This window comes from Fusarium graminearum, chromosome 2 (assembly GCF_000240135.3).
Source record: "Fusarium graminearum PH-1 chromosome 2, whole genome shotgun sequence".
Taxonomy (NCBI): Eukaryota; Fungi; Ascomycota; class Sordariomycetes; order Hypocreales; family Nectriaceae; genus Fusarium; species Fusarium graminearum.
Genome location: NC_026475.1, coordinates 505,840 through 519,565, shown reverse-complemented (window position 1 = coordinate 519,565; position 13,726 = coordinate 505,840). Strand labels below are relative to the sequence as shown.

The window sequence follows — 13,726 nt, the reverse complement described above, 5'->3', positions numbered from 1 at the left end:
AAAAGGATATAGAAGTGTATGGTCAGCACGCAGTGTACCATAGAAGGGCGGTAGCCTTATTCTCTTGGATATTCTATACAACATACACTCAACATAGCCTTGCAATAATGACTGAACCCGGTTTCTAGTACTTTTTTTTGGTGAAACCAACGTTGCCCCGCTGCCCACGCCCTTATCTTCAAATGTTTGCATTTCATCTTTCGGCCGCCGATAGCCAGGCAGGTCCATTTCCATAGCACATGATGTGCTAACTGTCCCATCACAGTACATCGCTCGCCTAGTCCCTGCGATATAAGAGCCTCCGCTTCCACTTTGTATGTACATAGGGCTATGGGCGATGGAGACGCAGAGCCTCGTCAATTCATCGTCATCCCTGCACTCTTCACCCCAATGCTCCTCTCAACACCAAGTCAATACACACCGAACTTGCCCAATGCAGAATATAGTAATATGGGTGTGAGTAATGTGCGACTCTAGTATCAAGCAAGATTACTCGGAAGTAAACCTTGAGTGTTGATGTCCCGTACTGCCGGATAAACGACCCTAGGTTGCATCGTCGTTCATCTGTTAACTCGATTTTAGTCGTCAACCAGGATCTCCGATTGGGCTTTACTAACCCGCTCCGCCTCTAAAATGGCCTGAACAGTATGATTTCGCACCCCTACACCAGAAACTTGTTGATTGGTCTGACCGGAGGCGTGTGTGACGAGAGCCTCGCGGTGGCACATATCACGCAGTGCAGGATACGATGGGTTTGGAGAGAGGCGATTAAGCGCCATGTTGCAAAATTGATGACCGACGGCGGCCTTGTATCTAAAGAGAACGAGTTGGAAAGATAGAATATTGCGAACGTGTGACTGAATAGGTATGTAGATGCCGAATAGACCAACGCCCGCCCATACGCTGATCTCTCCACCAGAAACCGTTGCCCTCGCTTGCTAGGGCGCCATCACATCTCAGTTAGGTACAATCGCGCACTTTTGGACGATCACTCAAAGCCATTTCACGGTCTAACGGGCACCACGTGAGTTCTGGGTTGCGGCTGGACGGGATGCGATGTTCTCAGGTACAGCAACAGAGTCAGATCCTCGACTCGAGAGCCCCCTCCCCCAAGTTTACACTCATATTGTCGCATGTATCGGAAGGTACTTTTTTTACTTTTGCCTTCTTTCTTTACTTTTCAGCAGACGTCGCCTGTTGCATTATGAGACTGCGGACATTGCCATGTCTCAAACTTAGTGGGGAGATGATAATTAAACCTGTTTCTTTCTCACTGAGAAGTTGTCTTGTCCCTTGATCGCCCTGGAAGAGCCAGCCAACCCCTGCCATTCCCGACGTCGCAAGGGTCTCCTGGCGTGGCATCTAATACTTAACGCCAAACTTAGTGGACAGAGCCCGCCCGGTATCCCAGCCTGTTGGATGATGGCTAGATGGCCTCCACAGCCCGTCACTTCCCGGGTATTGTTTCACAGACCAGACGCTTGGTATTGTATTGTACGTGTGCTTGTATCATGCTGATAATCTTCCCGGAACGCGCCGTGTTCTCTCTTGATTGCATTCATCAACTTGCTTTTGTTACTTGAGCGGGAAGACAGAGAGCCTTGAGCATGGTTGTCCGATCCGGATATACGGGTAGTAAGTGATAGAAGCCGCGCTGCACCAAACAAAGACAAACCCAGGCTTCCCGGGTGAAGTGATCGACATCCGGCGCCAGCCTTTTTCTCTCATCGACTTGTTACCCTCCCTTTACAAGAATGCCGCTTAGAGAGAAAGCTTCTCCTCCCATAGCTTGACCCTTGTCGTATTCCGAGGCACCGAGACAACAGTTCTCGATGATACAGGGACCATATTTCCGTGCTAAGTATCGAAAGGGATGAGAGGAAACCTTTTTGACGTTTTGCACTAGTTCACTGGTCCCTACCGGATCGAATGATATCCACACCTTCTCCTTGGGTTGCAGTTTAACTCTCCTCCCGCCGTCTTCTTGAGGGGGTTTCGAAGACCAAAGCTCCAATTCCTGGCCTTGGGGATACCGAGGGTCTTGGGGCTATAGCTCGCGATTGGTAAGGTGACAATCCTTTTGAGGTATCCTCTGCGAGTTTGTGTCAGCGTTGGCATAAGAGGAAACAGATACGGAAATTGGGGTCCAAGGCTGGAAGTTCACAACTACGCCGCCTGGAGATGAGAGCACGAAGAAGGGAAGTGATAACCAGTGAGGGTTGACTCTTCACCAGGACGTGATTTACAAGATGTAAGATGACACATAGAGCATCTGTTTGCCAGATGTAATCACACAGAATGGTTGATGTTTGCGCATTTGCTATCTCGGCGGGCATTGCCTCTTGTCACTGCCAAGGACAGCATCATCACAGCACAGCATTGAATGCAGAGAAGAACAGGGATTCCTGGAGGATAAATACAACAACTTTATCCAGATAGTCACATCATTTTTCTTTGACACTACAACATCTCCCGTCTCGATTCTTCCATATCTTGAGTCGCAAGCACTCACCTTACAATCATCGCCAACGTTTGGAGTGGATATATCAACTTCGCAGATCAACCCCGCTAGAGCAAGCTAATTCATCGGGGCCTGTCAAGAAGAAGGGACACATCCTGACAAGGCCTTGCAGAAGCAGTTCAGCTCGACTCCACTTGGAGGATTATTTTTGGTCAAAACGGCTTTTGGCTTGGTAGCTGAGGCTAACCAAATACTACGTCGGATTTGATAGCGCCTAGCAAATCGTATTCGACAATCACACACAGTCTCTTTTACCCTTCTATTCTTGGGTATTATCTCATCTGCCGGAAGGATCGTCCACATTTCTCAACGATACACTAAACCCGCAAGACCATCCAAAAATGCAGCCCGCAAACGATCTCAAGGGCATCATCTGCCAGTCTCCACCCGTCGACGTGAGCAAGCCCTACGACGCTTCAACTCTCAAGGGCAAGACAATTGTTATTACCGGAGGTGCCAATGGACTGGGATCCCACATGGTTCGTGAGTGGGCTTCCCACGGTGCGAATATCATCATTGGCGATGTTGCCGATGCAGCTGGCGAGGAGCTTGTAGCTTCCCTCACAGCTCAATATCCAGACTCGGCCTTTGCCTTCCAACACTGCGATGTCACCGATTGGGAGTCTCAAGTCAGTCTGTTCGAGACAGCTGTTCATGTCAGCCCCCATGGCGGAATCGACATTGTGGTTCCCAACGCGGGCATCATCCTCCCTGATGTTTCGATGCAGTTCGAGGAGCCTGTTCTCAAGAATGGCCGTCTTCCCAAGCCCGACACGAAGCAGTTCGATGTCAACATCACCGGTGCTACCTACACCACTCACCTCGCCCTCTACTGGTTGCCTCAGAATGGATCTTCTCCTCGTGATCGCTGCCTTCTCCTGGTCGGCTCACTCGCTTCCCTCTGCCCCTTCCCCACTCAGACCATGTATGCGATGAGCAAGCATGCCATCCTCGGCCTTTTCCGCACTCTTCGTTCGACGTCCTTCCGGAGCGGTGTCCGCGTGAACATGATCACGCCTTACTACGTCTCAAAGTCCAACATGCTCAAGCTGCCCGTCGAAGTGGCCTTCCTCTCTGGCACAGCAGGCGGGGCCATGATCGAGGATGTCATTGACGCTGCCACACGCCTCATTGCCGACGAAGAGATTGCCGGCCGTGCTCTTTGCATTGGTCCCAAGCTCAAATCGGCTGGCGTCGAGGGCGTCGAGGACGAGGACGACTTCATGATTGTCCAGGAGCATGAGAACAACGGACAGGGCCGAGCCGTGTGGGAATGTTATGCTGGAGATTTTGACAACACTGATGCATTCACGAAGCGATACATTTTGTTGCTGAATGCAGCTGAACGAGTCAAGGGATGGTTTGGTATCTTCACTGACATCTGGGGCATGCTTCGTCGCAAGTAAGCAATGGGCGATGGTCGGTGATGATGCCGATAATGATCACGTTTTTTTCGATTCTTTAGAGTGACCTTGGAAAAATGTCTCAAGGCCTCCTTTTTTTTTTTTTTTTGGAGCGTTTGGTAGCTGTTCTGATCATGTGGTAGATATTCGGGTTGACGCGTCGGATTCTGCGAGCCGGAACCAGTAACGTACATGGGACAGGATACATATGATAGGGGCCCATCATGGGCATTGCAACAAGTGTAGATAGTCAATGAAATGACATACACATAGATGTTATCTGTAGAGATATGCTGGATTATAACACCAGATACAACAAGCAGTCCATGTTGGGTTTAACAAGTTGTGTTGAACCTTCTATTTACCGGTATCCATCAGCACAGATACATTAACATGTCTTCTTGTGTAGATGAATCTGTTCAAAGGCGGAGGGCTCGCGAAAGACCTGTTCGATAGTAACGCCGGATTTCAACAGTCCCAGAGATACAAAGAAATACTTGGACATAGATGTTTAGGGCTGACCAGAGCCCCCGATACAAGAACAGCGCGATAATATGACTGGATTGATTGATGACCACCGATATCATGAGCAGTAATTGGTACTCAAATGGTCAATATACACGCTAGCATAACCATGATGGTACGGTTACTATCTTTTCCAGTTCTCGCTTTTGTCCATGCCTTTCCGTTCCATCTCTTAACGTTGAGCAAATCTGAATCAATGTCCATATCAACCAACCCCTGAAACAATCAACATGTGCAGACCTTGTCCCGGTTCATATATACCCAACGCCACCGACGCCGTAATGTGCACATATAAAGGGAGGGCTCTTGTCGACTTTCGACGCCCCTCGCTTGATTCAGACATGTGATGTATTCGATGTGATGTGATGCGTTCTGTCGTCTGTTCGCCTCAGTATCGTTTTAAACATGCGATCTGATTCTACCGCCCTGTCCAGCGGTCAATTGCTCTACCAAATATCGTTTCATTTCGTACAAGACCTCGGGGCCTATTGTATGCTTCGTCCTTCCATATGACCTTTCCTTGGTCAATTTCCTTTCAATGGTCGTAATCCACGTAATGCATGCTGAGTAGTGTGAGTGGTTGAAAAACAATAAAAATGCCTGGGCCCTCAATCGTTGAGGGTAAGAAGTGAAGAATTCCAGTGTGTGGATGCCATCCAGTGGTCATCAATTCTGAGAACGGTTATTCCAGGGTTTAAAGAATCGCACATCGCGGCGAATCCTTCTTTCGGCGGCGACGTTGGCGTCTATGAGAACTTCGACCGTTATCATACTTATAGTCGTCATTGGGGCCGTCGTTTGCGTTTTGTTCATCCTCTTTGCGTAACATTTGTCTACAGAGATCGATAAAGACCTCATCAACGTTGGCTGGAGTCTATTAGTCCCAATGCGGCGGAAGTCCATGCATAAGAGCCATGGTGGGCGGATCGACTCACTCCTCGTCCTCGCGCTAGCCTCATAGTAGGGTGCGCCCCATCGTTGCGAAATGGAGAAGCCCTTGGCTCGGGCCACAGCACGGTTCTCTTCTAGATCTGCCTTGTTACCAACAATGACGAGTGGAACATTTTCGTCGTCTTTTATCCGGATGATTTCTTCGCGCAAACCCGCCAATTCGCTCAACGAGGATGACGATGTAATGCTGAATACTAGAAGGAACCCCTGGCCAGTTTTCATGTATAGGTCCCTCATGGCGACTGTACCATTATTATCAGTACATGGATCACGGTGTGAATGTTGTTGAGCAATGGAGGACCTACCGAATTGTTCGGTCCCCGCAGTATCGAGGCTAGAGATTGAGTCAGTAACAGCTCTTGGCCAAATGTGGACCGAAAGGTGAGACAGTGAAGGCGCAAACTCACATTTCTAGAATAACTTGACGTCCCTAGTCAAACGAGTCAGTTGGAGTGTCGAGAAGCGGCACTTGTTTCATGCTCAATACTCACATCGACTTGGAGCTGAGTGCGATAAGAATCTTCAATGGTGGGATCATAACTCTCAATCCACTCATTATGGACGAACTGGGCTGTTTCCGCGTGAGCCTTGTGCAACAAAGGGGTAGACAGGGAAGGTGGTGAGTAGGATTGCGAATGCAACGGTGGGACGCAGGCGCAGCAAATTGAGAACATGGGATGAGAGAGCGGAATAAAGTCAACTTACCAGTCAGACAACTTTTACCCACGCCACCTACAAAGAAACGAGTCAGACATGATTGCATGTGAGGAAAGAGGTAAAATAGAGCAAAAAACAATTGCATGGAGACCGGATGTTGACGAACCTGCTCCTAGGACTACCACATGGAGTTCGCGACTAAGGGAATTATTAGCAATGAGCTCCAGAGAGTAACATCATTGATTGGCCATACCTAGGCTGGTAATGGTAATGTCGTGGCATGATGGAGGTAAAAAGAAAGAAAAAAGTGAGTTAATAGGATACGCGACGAAGAGACGCGTATCGAACAAGACAAGTGCCGAATTATACAAGTTCTTAGATACTGTATATCGAGCTAGCGACAAGAAAAAAATTGGTCCTGCTGCTGATGGTGAGACTGAGCGTCTGCGAAGCGATGTCCGAGCGAGGGAAGGATGAGGCACTAAGAGACTTTCTTGTCTGTTGGCCGGCGGGTCGTGAGAAAAGAGGTAACTGATGAGGGTGAAGAATGGGACACAAAAGTCGAGACTGAGGCTGCGCTGGTTGCAGCTATGTATGTTTTGTAGTTTCACAATCTGGAAGTCGATCAATGAGTGTTCTGTTGTGTGTTGCGACGCTTTGATAGACTAGCTAGCACACGCTGGGAGGCTAGACGGGCAGAGCCGAGATGTTGAGTCAAGCTCGAAAAGCGTGGTGGGAAATCGAGCTTTGGGAGGAGGGGATAAAAAAGCTCAAGAGGGGAGACAGAGTCAGTCAGCGAGAGCAGACTAGAGCCGAATGAAGATGCCCAGGGTTTATGATGCCCGAAATTGAGTTTCCACGTTTGGTCCCAGGACCAGGAGTTTGGGAAGCGCCGTGGCGGCTAGCTCGAGCCTTTTCTTGTCTTGGGGAAGCGGAGAGAACAAGTTCAGTAAACAAAGATGGACGAAAGAAACCGCTAGGGAGGAAAGGAAATATAGACAGGACAAGAGACGATCGTTTTCTAGACGACTGCTTGCTTGAAGTGGTAGAAGCCAGGATTCGAGGGAAAATGACAGGGGAAGACCACGATTTTGTTTTGGCTGATTTAAAGCCTCGACACCCCAAGAAGCGAAATACCAACAAGGGTGGTGCGTAATGTGGTGGTTGTCAAGTTGGTTCGGCGTTCTAGAACTGGTGTGAACCGAAAGCAAGATCGTCAAGCTCCGGGGCCAGACTGGATCGGGCTGGGCTCGGCTGGACCTAGGTTGGGACAAGATGACCCTTGAAAGAGTTGTCAACCGATTCGTTAAAGATGGGCAGCCGTCACAGTATCGGTGCGATAAAGTCGGTATCTGCTTGTGTATCTGTTTGCGTGCTTGTCTGTTGGGGGTTGAAGTGCGTCGTTTTATGTTATACCAACCAGTCTGGGATTGGAAAGTAGGTTCTCAGCGATTGCAATCAAGCAAGACCTGAGAGCCAACAAGGACACTTATAATACAACTGATGACAGGGATGTGGCACGTCTGAGAAAGAAACGAGGGAAGAGAGTGTAGTAATTATGACAGCGGCAACAAGTGGCTACCCGAAACGGCTGTAGGAATCCTAAGGAACATGGCAAAAGCAAAACTCAGCCAGGGTGAGCACTTATAAGAGCATGCCAAGGAGAAGGAGGGGCGGAGGGGGAATCATACATCAGTAGAGAGAGTCGGGGAGTAGAGAAAGAAGAAGGTCGATGGGTCAATCAATGTATCATCGGCAGATTGTCGCCGCCAGGTGCAAGGATAAGCTTGTGAAGCAAAACACGACATATGAGAGCGACTGGACAGAATTTAAACCATGAGCCTTAAGGCAACTAAAGAGCTTCAATAGTCTAGGGATGGGTATGTCGCTGGAGGCAAAAAAACGCCAGGGGCATTGACAAGTAATGAATGCCGACAGCCAATTATCTTTTAGCATTGATAGTTGCTGATAGACATCGAGAATCAAGAAAAGCACGGCTAGAAAATCCTGAATAGAGACAATGTCTAGCTGGGGTCGGTACGAAGGGGCTTTCTGATAATAACGCAAGCAGAGGGTATGGTTGGCTGAAGCTCTATGAGGAAGACTCCCATAAGCTTTGCCTATCCCTGGAATTTCAGGGTACGATCGTGGGACATGTTAACCGACTGCCACCTGATAATTCCAGGCAACGTCAGTGGTGACAATTGAGGGCAGGGTCCTGGTCGATTCTGGTGCAAGGGTGAGGCATCTAATAATTACTATCCCGGTGTCTGCTGTACAGGTTGCGCAACGTCGTTGAATGTCTCGGACTGCCCAATGATTCTCAACGTCCATGTCAATGCAGTGACGAGGTTGACGCCTCTAATAGAATGAAAGCCCATGGCGCAAGACTGAGAGGACCATCACTTATGTGGGACCAATCAAGTGACAAGATACTGAAGAGAGTCATGGTCCCACGGCGATGATGATGCAAGAAGTTTCCGATTGTCCCTGTCTTTTCTTAAAAATCAGAGCTTCGGAGTCTCCCAATAGTTTGGGAGGGCTCCCAGCGCCATGGTAAGGATGACCAGCGATTGGTCCCCTGCTGCTGGAGCTCGGGGAAAGCTAAAGTTAGCGGAAGACGATGGCGGGCAACGCCCTGAATAGTTGCAGCTGCAGCGGCGTCGCGGTGGGGACCCGGAAGGATGACAGCGGACAGCTTGGGGCGTGGATTACACAACGAGACAATGCCTGGGGCCTCGGCCGCAGGGGACGGGGCAGCAGCATGTTGCGCCGCAGAAGGGGAGGCTCAAGGGTCATTGGGTGACATGAAGCCTGGATTCCCTCCACTAAGCCGAAGACTGAACATTGGGACCGGAACAGTGGAGGGACAAAAAGGATTCCGATTTGATGACGATCAGTTTCGGAAGCTGGCAAGTTGAGCGATCCGGTGCCGATAGATAAAGTGCGGCCAACCTCAACTACAGGACTCGTTGCTTCGTAATTGCTTTGGGCTGCGTTAGTACGACGGGAGAGGCGGCTGATGAATCTAAGAAAGTTAGGGGACCCAGAAGACCCAGAAGACCCAGAGGACCCAGAGTTGAGGTGATGGTTGGTCCGAGTGTGGCTTGGCATGGGCTTGACTGCCGAGACTGGGATTGAAGCATCTCTGGCATGCGCTGATGTCACCGTCGGATGTAGGTAGTTTCGGGTGATGCAAATCATGATTTGCACGGAGATGAGATATGCAGATGATGAGACGATTCCAGTGGGCTTTTGGTGGACACTTGGCTTCGAGGTTGGCCTCGGAGCTGAGGCCTCAGGGCCTCTGGGTCTGAATGAATGTTTTGCTGATCTCTCTAGAGAGAAAGAGCAAGTGCAATATCTGCCACGTGCCTTGCCTCTTTCTCGGGAATATTCCCATTTCCGTAACTGCCAGCACTGGTCCTTCCTTCTATTTCCAGGGCCATTGTTCCGACGTCACTCCATGGGTAACATCACATTATTTAGTTCAGTCTCTAGTACGGATAGTCTCCCCTGAATCGTTCTACAATCCACCACGTCATGACAATCATCGTATCCAATGCATGTCAGAGTCTTTTGCATCATACGAGGGCGCAGTGCGAGCACTGGAAGAAAAAGTAAATACTATTGAGGTGTCCATTCGTACTGCTACTGCAAGCCTCACTACTATTGTTCTTCTCTCCCTTACCTTGGACTGAAAACTTTTTACAGCTTGCTGGCAATGTATTGATGCCCAGATGCACGTTTAGAATTCATTATGATTGCAGATCTATATCATCCAGACATATGCAGAGCTTGGTGCATGAGAACCAGGAACATCCTTGAAAGAACGCCTCCGTACCTGCACTGGCTGGAGGCCCATGATGCGCTGGACTGCACCACACTGCACTGAGATGCAGGTCGAAGCTGGGGCGTGACATTAATCCAGTTTTTTGTTATTGATAGCTCGACTGCATATTGATGTTTCAACGGCTGTAGGCTACGATTGCTAGTATTTGTTTCCTCTCTCCCCCTTGACCCCTGAGAGGCCAACAGCCAGCAAACAGCCTACTAGATGTTGGCCAGGAATAGTATCAACTGGCCCCCCTTGGACCCTGCGGATCGTTCGATCGAATCGGAGTGGCGTTCACGGTCAGCTTTCTTAGCCCTGTTTGACCTCTTGTGGCTCTGCAAGCAACGACACGTCAAAAATCAGTTCGTGGCGTAGTGCCAGATCAGAAAGTGGCCTCTTGTTGAGCAGCAAAGAAAGACAAGTAAAAAAGAGAAGGGCAAGAAAAAAGCAATGATGAAACAAACGCCGCGTCCCCGTGCATGCGTTCCTCGAATAGGCATTACACGCTCAAGCGACAAGAGGCAACAACAACAATATCACATTCGGCCAACCTAATAATGGAAGGATGCCGGCGATGTTTGCTTTTTTTCGCCATGGATTTACGGAAACGCGATACCCATCTGTACACACATATCCGTAATGAGATCTGGGGCGTTCTATAGGCTAACTTACCAACCCACAGGAGAGTTTGCTGGAGTGTAAAGAGTCGCCCTCTCCAATCTCATCCAGTCCAGTCCAGTCCAGACCAGACCGTTGAGATTGAATGTGTCCAAGTGACAGAACTCAAAATGACGTCTAAGGCCAGCCAGCCTCAAGTCAAGGCTGATCCTTTCGACTTTCGACTTCGACTTTCAATTGCCGATCACTCAATCTGGACAGACTAGACAAGAGTCTTTACTCAAATCGGAACAACTCTCTTCCCCCGTTGCAATTTTGGATCTGGTTCCCGCTCACTCCCGCTTCTGGTCGCGGAACAATTCCCTACCAATGCTTTGCCTTTGCCTACCAACACTCGCTCACTAACGATAGTTATGCCAGCATCAATCATCAAGCCAGCGCCGCATATCTCGGCTAAGTCCTTTCACAGTATTTGTAAATCCATATTCTTTCTAGGCTCGTCCACCGCCACAGCCCTTTTAGTGAACATCATTCCTCTGCGGATCCCGCGGCGGCCCTTCTCCTTGGCGGTGGAGGTTGTCCATGCTTCGGTGCACTAGGGAGGCCTCGAGGCTGAAAGCTGATGAAGCAAAGTCTCTTGGCCTTTTATCACGGACAGTCACGTAAGCGAACTACAGGAATAAGCAAAACTCTCTTCAATCTACGTGCGTTTGATTGGATGTGTTTCATTAAGGCCTCACATCATGTGTACTCCTTGATGTGATGGAGAGGGCAACATGATATCTGAGCTCCAATGTGCAAAAGGCAAATCACTTTAGAACCAAATCTAGAATGACAAAATCGAGTTAGTCCATCTCTCCTCCACGTTCAGCTGCTAGGTTCTTGGATCTTTTGTTGTGTCCAGACTTGAGAACTGCGATATTTTGGCTACCCTGTACCCAGAATTGAGGTTTATGTGAATTCCTTTGAGGCCTCTGTTGCTCCTATTTACTTGAATAATACTCGTTGTTTTCATTCTCTGGTAGGTACATTAAGTGAAAAATACCTGTTGATATTTATTACATCGAAAGGATGGAGAAGACTTGCGTTAAGAACTACGCCGTAGGTTCATAAATAAATAGCCCTAAACTCATTTATAAACCAACCTTTATCTAAATTGAAGGCGGATGCACTATCCTTAAGACATGTAGGAAGCTTAACAAGATTGCTCTAGATACAGTGATCGTCATGCTACAAGTTGGATACTATATCCTTATTCGGTTTGAGATGACCATAGTTGTTCAACTTTGTATTTGTATTGAGTCTATTTCGCTCCACCGCCATGATGTAACATATCAACCACCCGAGTCAAATACCCACGAAGTGACAAACCAATCCAGACAAAAGAAAAGAGTATTTCGTGTATGAACCATCGCTGTTTCTGATAATAATCCATTGTTTACGCGTACGCCACACCGACCCATCCGGCAACAAAAAGCGCTAGATAAAGAGCAAAAACATAAAAATGATGAGAAGTAAGAAGGAATACGTGACTGTGATCCTAGTCGTCATCGTCATCACCCTTCCACTGCAACCTGACAATACCCATCAAGACACCCATGATGAGTGCAAATATGATCATAATAACAGCGCACAGCGCCAGAGCGATCAACTGCATCTTACGCCTACGTCGTGCCCTAGCCGCGGCCACAGGTCCCATCTTATGCGGTGCACCGTGGATGCTCCCGTTGAACGATCCAGCCTGTTGGTATGGCCATGGCGTCGACGGTGGGTATTGAGGCGGTGGTGAAGAGAGTGACGATGGTGGTTCCAGGGGAGAGTAGTATATCGGTGGAGGACGAGTCGGGTCGTATGGTGGTGGTGGACTCGATGGGATTTCGGGAGACCAAGAAGGTGAAGGCGTTACTGGGCTCGAATAGGCGGGGACACTGGCTCCGAATACGGGTGGTTGTGATGATGGTGTTGATGCTGACCCTGATGCGCTTGGAGGAGGTATAGTAAGAGGAGAGACCATGGTTTGCGGCGAGTTATTATCTGATCGAAAAGGAGAGTCATTTGGATATGCAGCATCTGGAATAGACTCGGACGGATGATTTCCATTCGGAGGATGTAAAGAGGCCATGGTCGATGATATAGGACGAAGTGAAACGCGCTTGAAGCAGGATGCTGTTTTTGCGAGAGAACGGGTAAATGGTAAATGTCGCGGTAGTACCGTTCACTTTCAGTCCTTTAACCTTAATACCTCCTAGTCCAAGTTCTCCCCTCCTCTCCTTCTCAATCTCGTTGTTAGCTATCGTAGAGTTTGATGGCCTGTCAAAAACGTTGGTCGTCTATACTCTATCGATTTTGCCGAATGCTTGTTTCGTTTGTAACGACACCAGTTTGCCGCGCCCAACTTTGTTTGATCAAATCTCGTTTGCCCGGATAATCTTCTTACTCTCCCTCCCATGCAGTGAAACCCAATATTGAGGCTGAGCAGATGAAGAACCCGCCTATGTTATGTATATCGTATTTAAGACACTGGTTGGTTACACAAGAGAGCGTAAAGGTTCTCATGCAACGGGCTGATCGGTAAAACGACTGTGTAACAAATAAAGAAAAAGAAGGATAAGGAAACAAGAAAAGAATGGCGGAAATGTGAAGTCGAAGCGAAATGATGGCGAGAGACTGAAAGAGAAGGACAGAGATAGTAGGGAAAGCACTGCCCCCTTCTTAGATCACGGGCAGGTACAGGCACTAGAGGAAGTCAACAAGGATGAACACAAACGAGACGAGTCTCGCAATTGCGGGGGTCGGTCCCGGGAAATAAGACGAACAAATGGTGCACTTTGCACTGGCCCTTTATTGACGCCAAGGCCGAGACAGGGGAGGAAGACGACAAGGTTATATCGGTACACAGAGAGAATCTTGATGATCCTCATGAGCCCTTGGAACAGTCAAAAGTTTGATCTTTAGCATGCTTACTAAACTCTGCGTTGCACTCTTTCACAGCGCTTGTCAAACATCGTCAGTCTGAATAACTTCACGGTCATACAAACGACTTCATACCCTCATGATAATGCGAAAAACCGCAAACTAAACACGGCAGCTGCCGATCTGCAACTCTGAAACCGGCTGTATCCTTGTAACAGACCCAACGGACAAATTCATCTCCAACAAGGGTCATTGATCTACTCCGTTAGTCTATATTAGTTAATATTCCCACAAGTAGAACAG

The 13,726-nt window shown here is 48.6% G+C and overlaps 3 protein-coding genes across 3 annotated transcripts; 1 reads left to right on the top strand and 2 right to left on the bottom strand.

Annotated features, from left to right (window-relative positions):
- Positions 1-2,862: 2,862 nt before the first annotated feature.
- Positions 2,863-4,195, top strand: FGSG_08816 (uncharacterized protein; the record flags this gene model as incomplete). The annotated part of the gene is made up of 1 exon (XM_011321598.1): positions 2,863-4,195. The coding sequence occupies one exon, from the start codon at positions 2,863-2,865 to the stop codon at positions 3,925-3,927; it is 1,065 nt and encodes a 354-aa protein (XP_011319900.1). The 3' UTR covers positions 3,928-4,195.
- A 948-nt stretch (positions 4,196-5,143) lies between these two features.
- On the bottom strand, positions 5,144-6,339 carry FGSG_08817 (uncharacterized protein; the record flags this gene model as incomplete). Its single annotated transcript, XM_011321597.1, has 8 exons — positions 5,144-5,316; positions 5,385-5,642; positions 5,706-5,734; positions 5,808-5,830; positions 5,892-5,971; positions 6,106-6,132; positions 6,224-6,255; positions 6,311-6,339. 8 exons carry the CDS (start codon positions 6,337-6,339, stop codon positions 5,144-5,146), a joined length of 651 nt encoding a protein of 216 aa, XP_011319899.1.
- A 5,711-nt stretch (positions 6,340-12,050) lies between these two features.
- Positions 12,051-12,632, bottom strand: FGSG_08818 (uncharacterized protein; the record flags this gene model as incomplete). The annotated part of the gene is made up of 1 exon (XM_011321596.1): positions 12,051-12,632. The coding sequence occupies one exon, from the start codon at positions 12,630-12,632 to the stop codon at positions 12,051-12,053; it is 582 nt and encodes a 193-aa protein (XP_011319898.1).
- Positions 12,633-13,726: the final 1,094 nt, after the last annotated feature.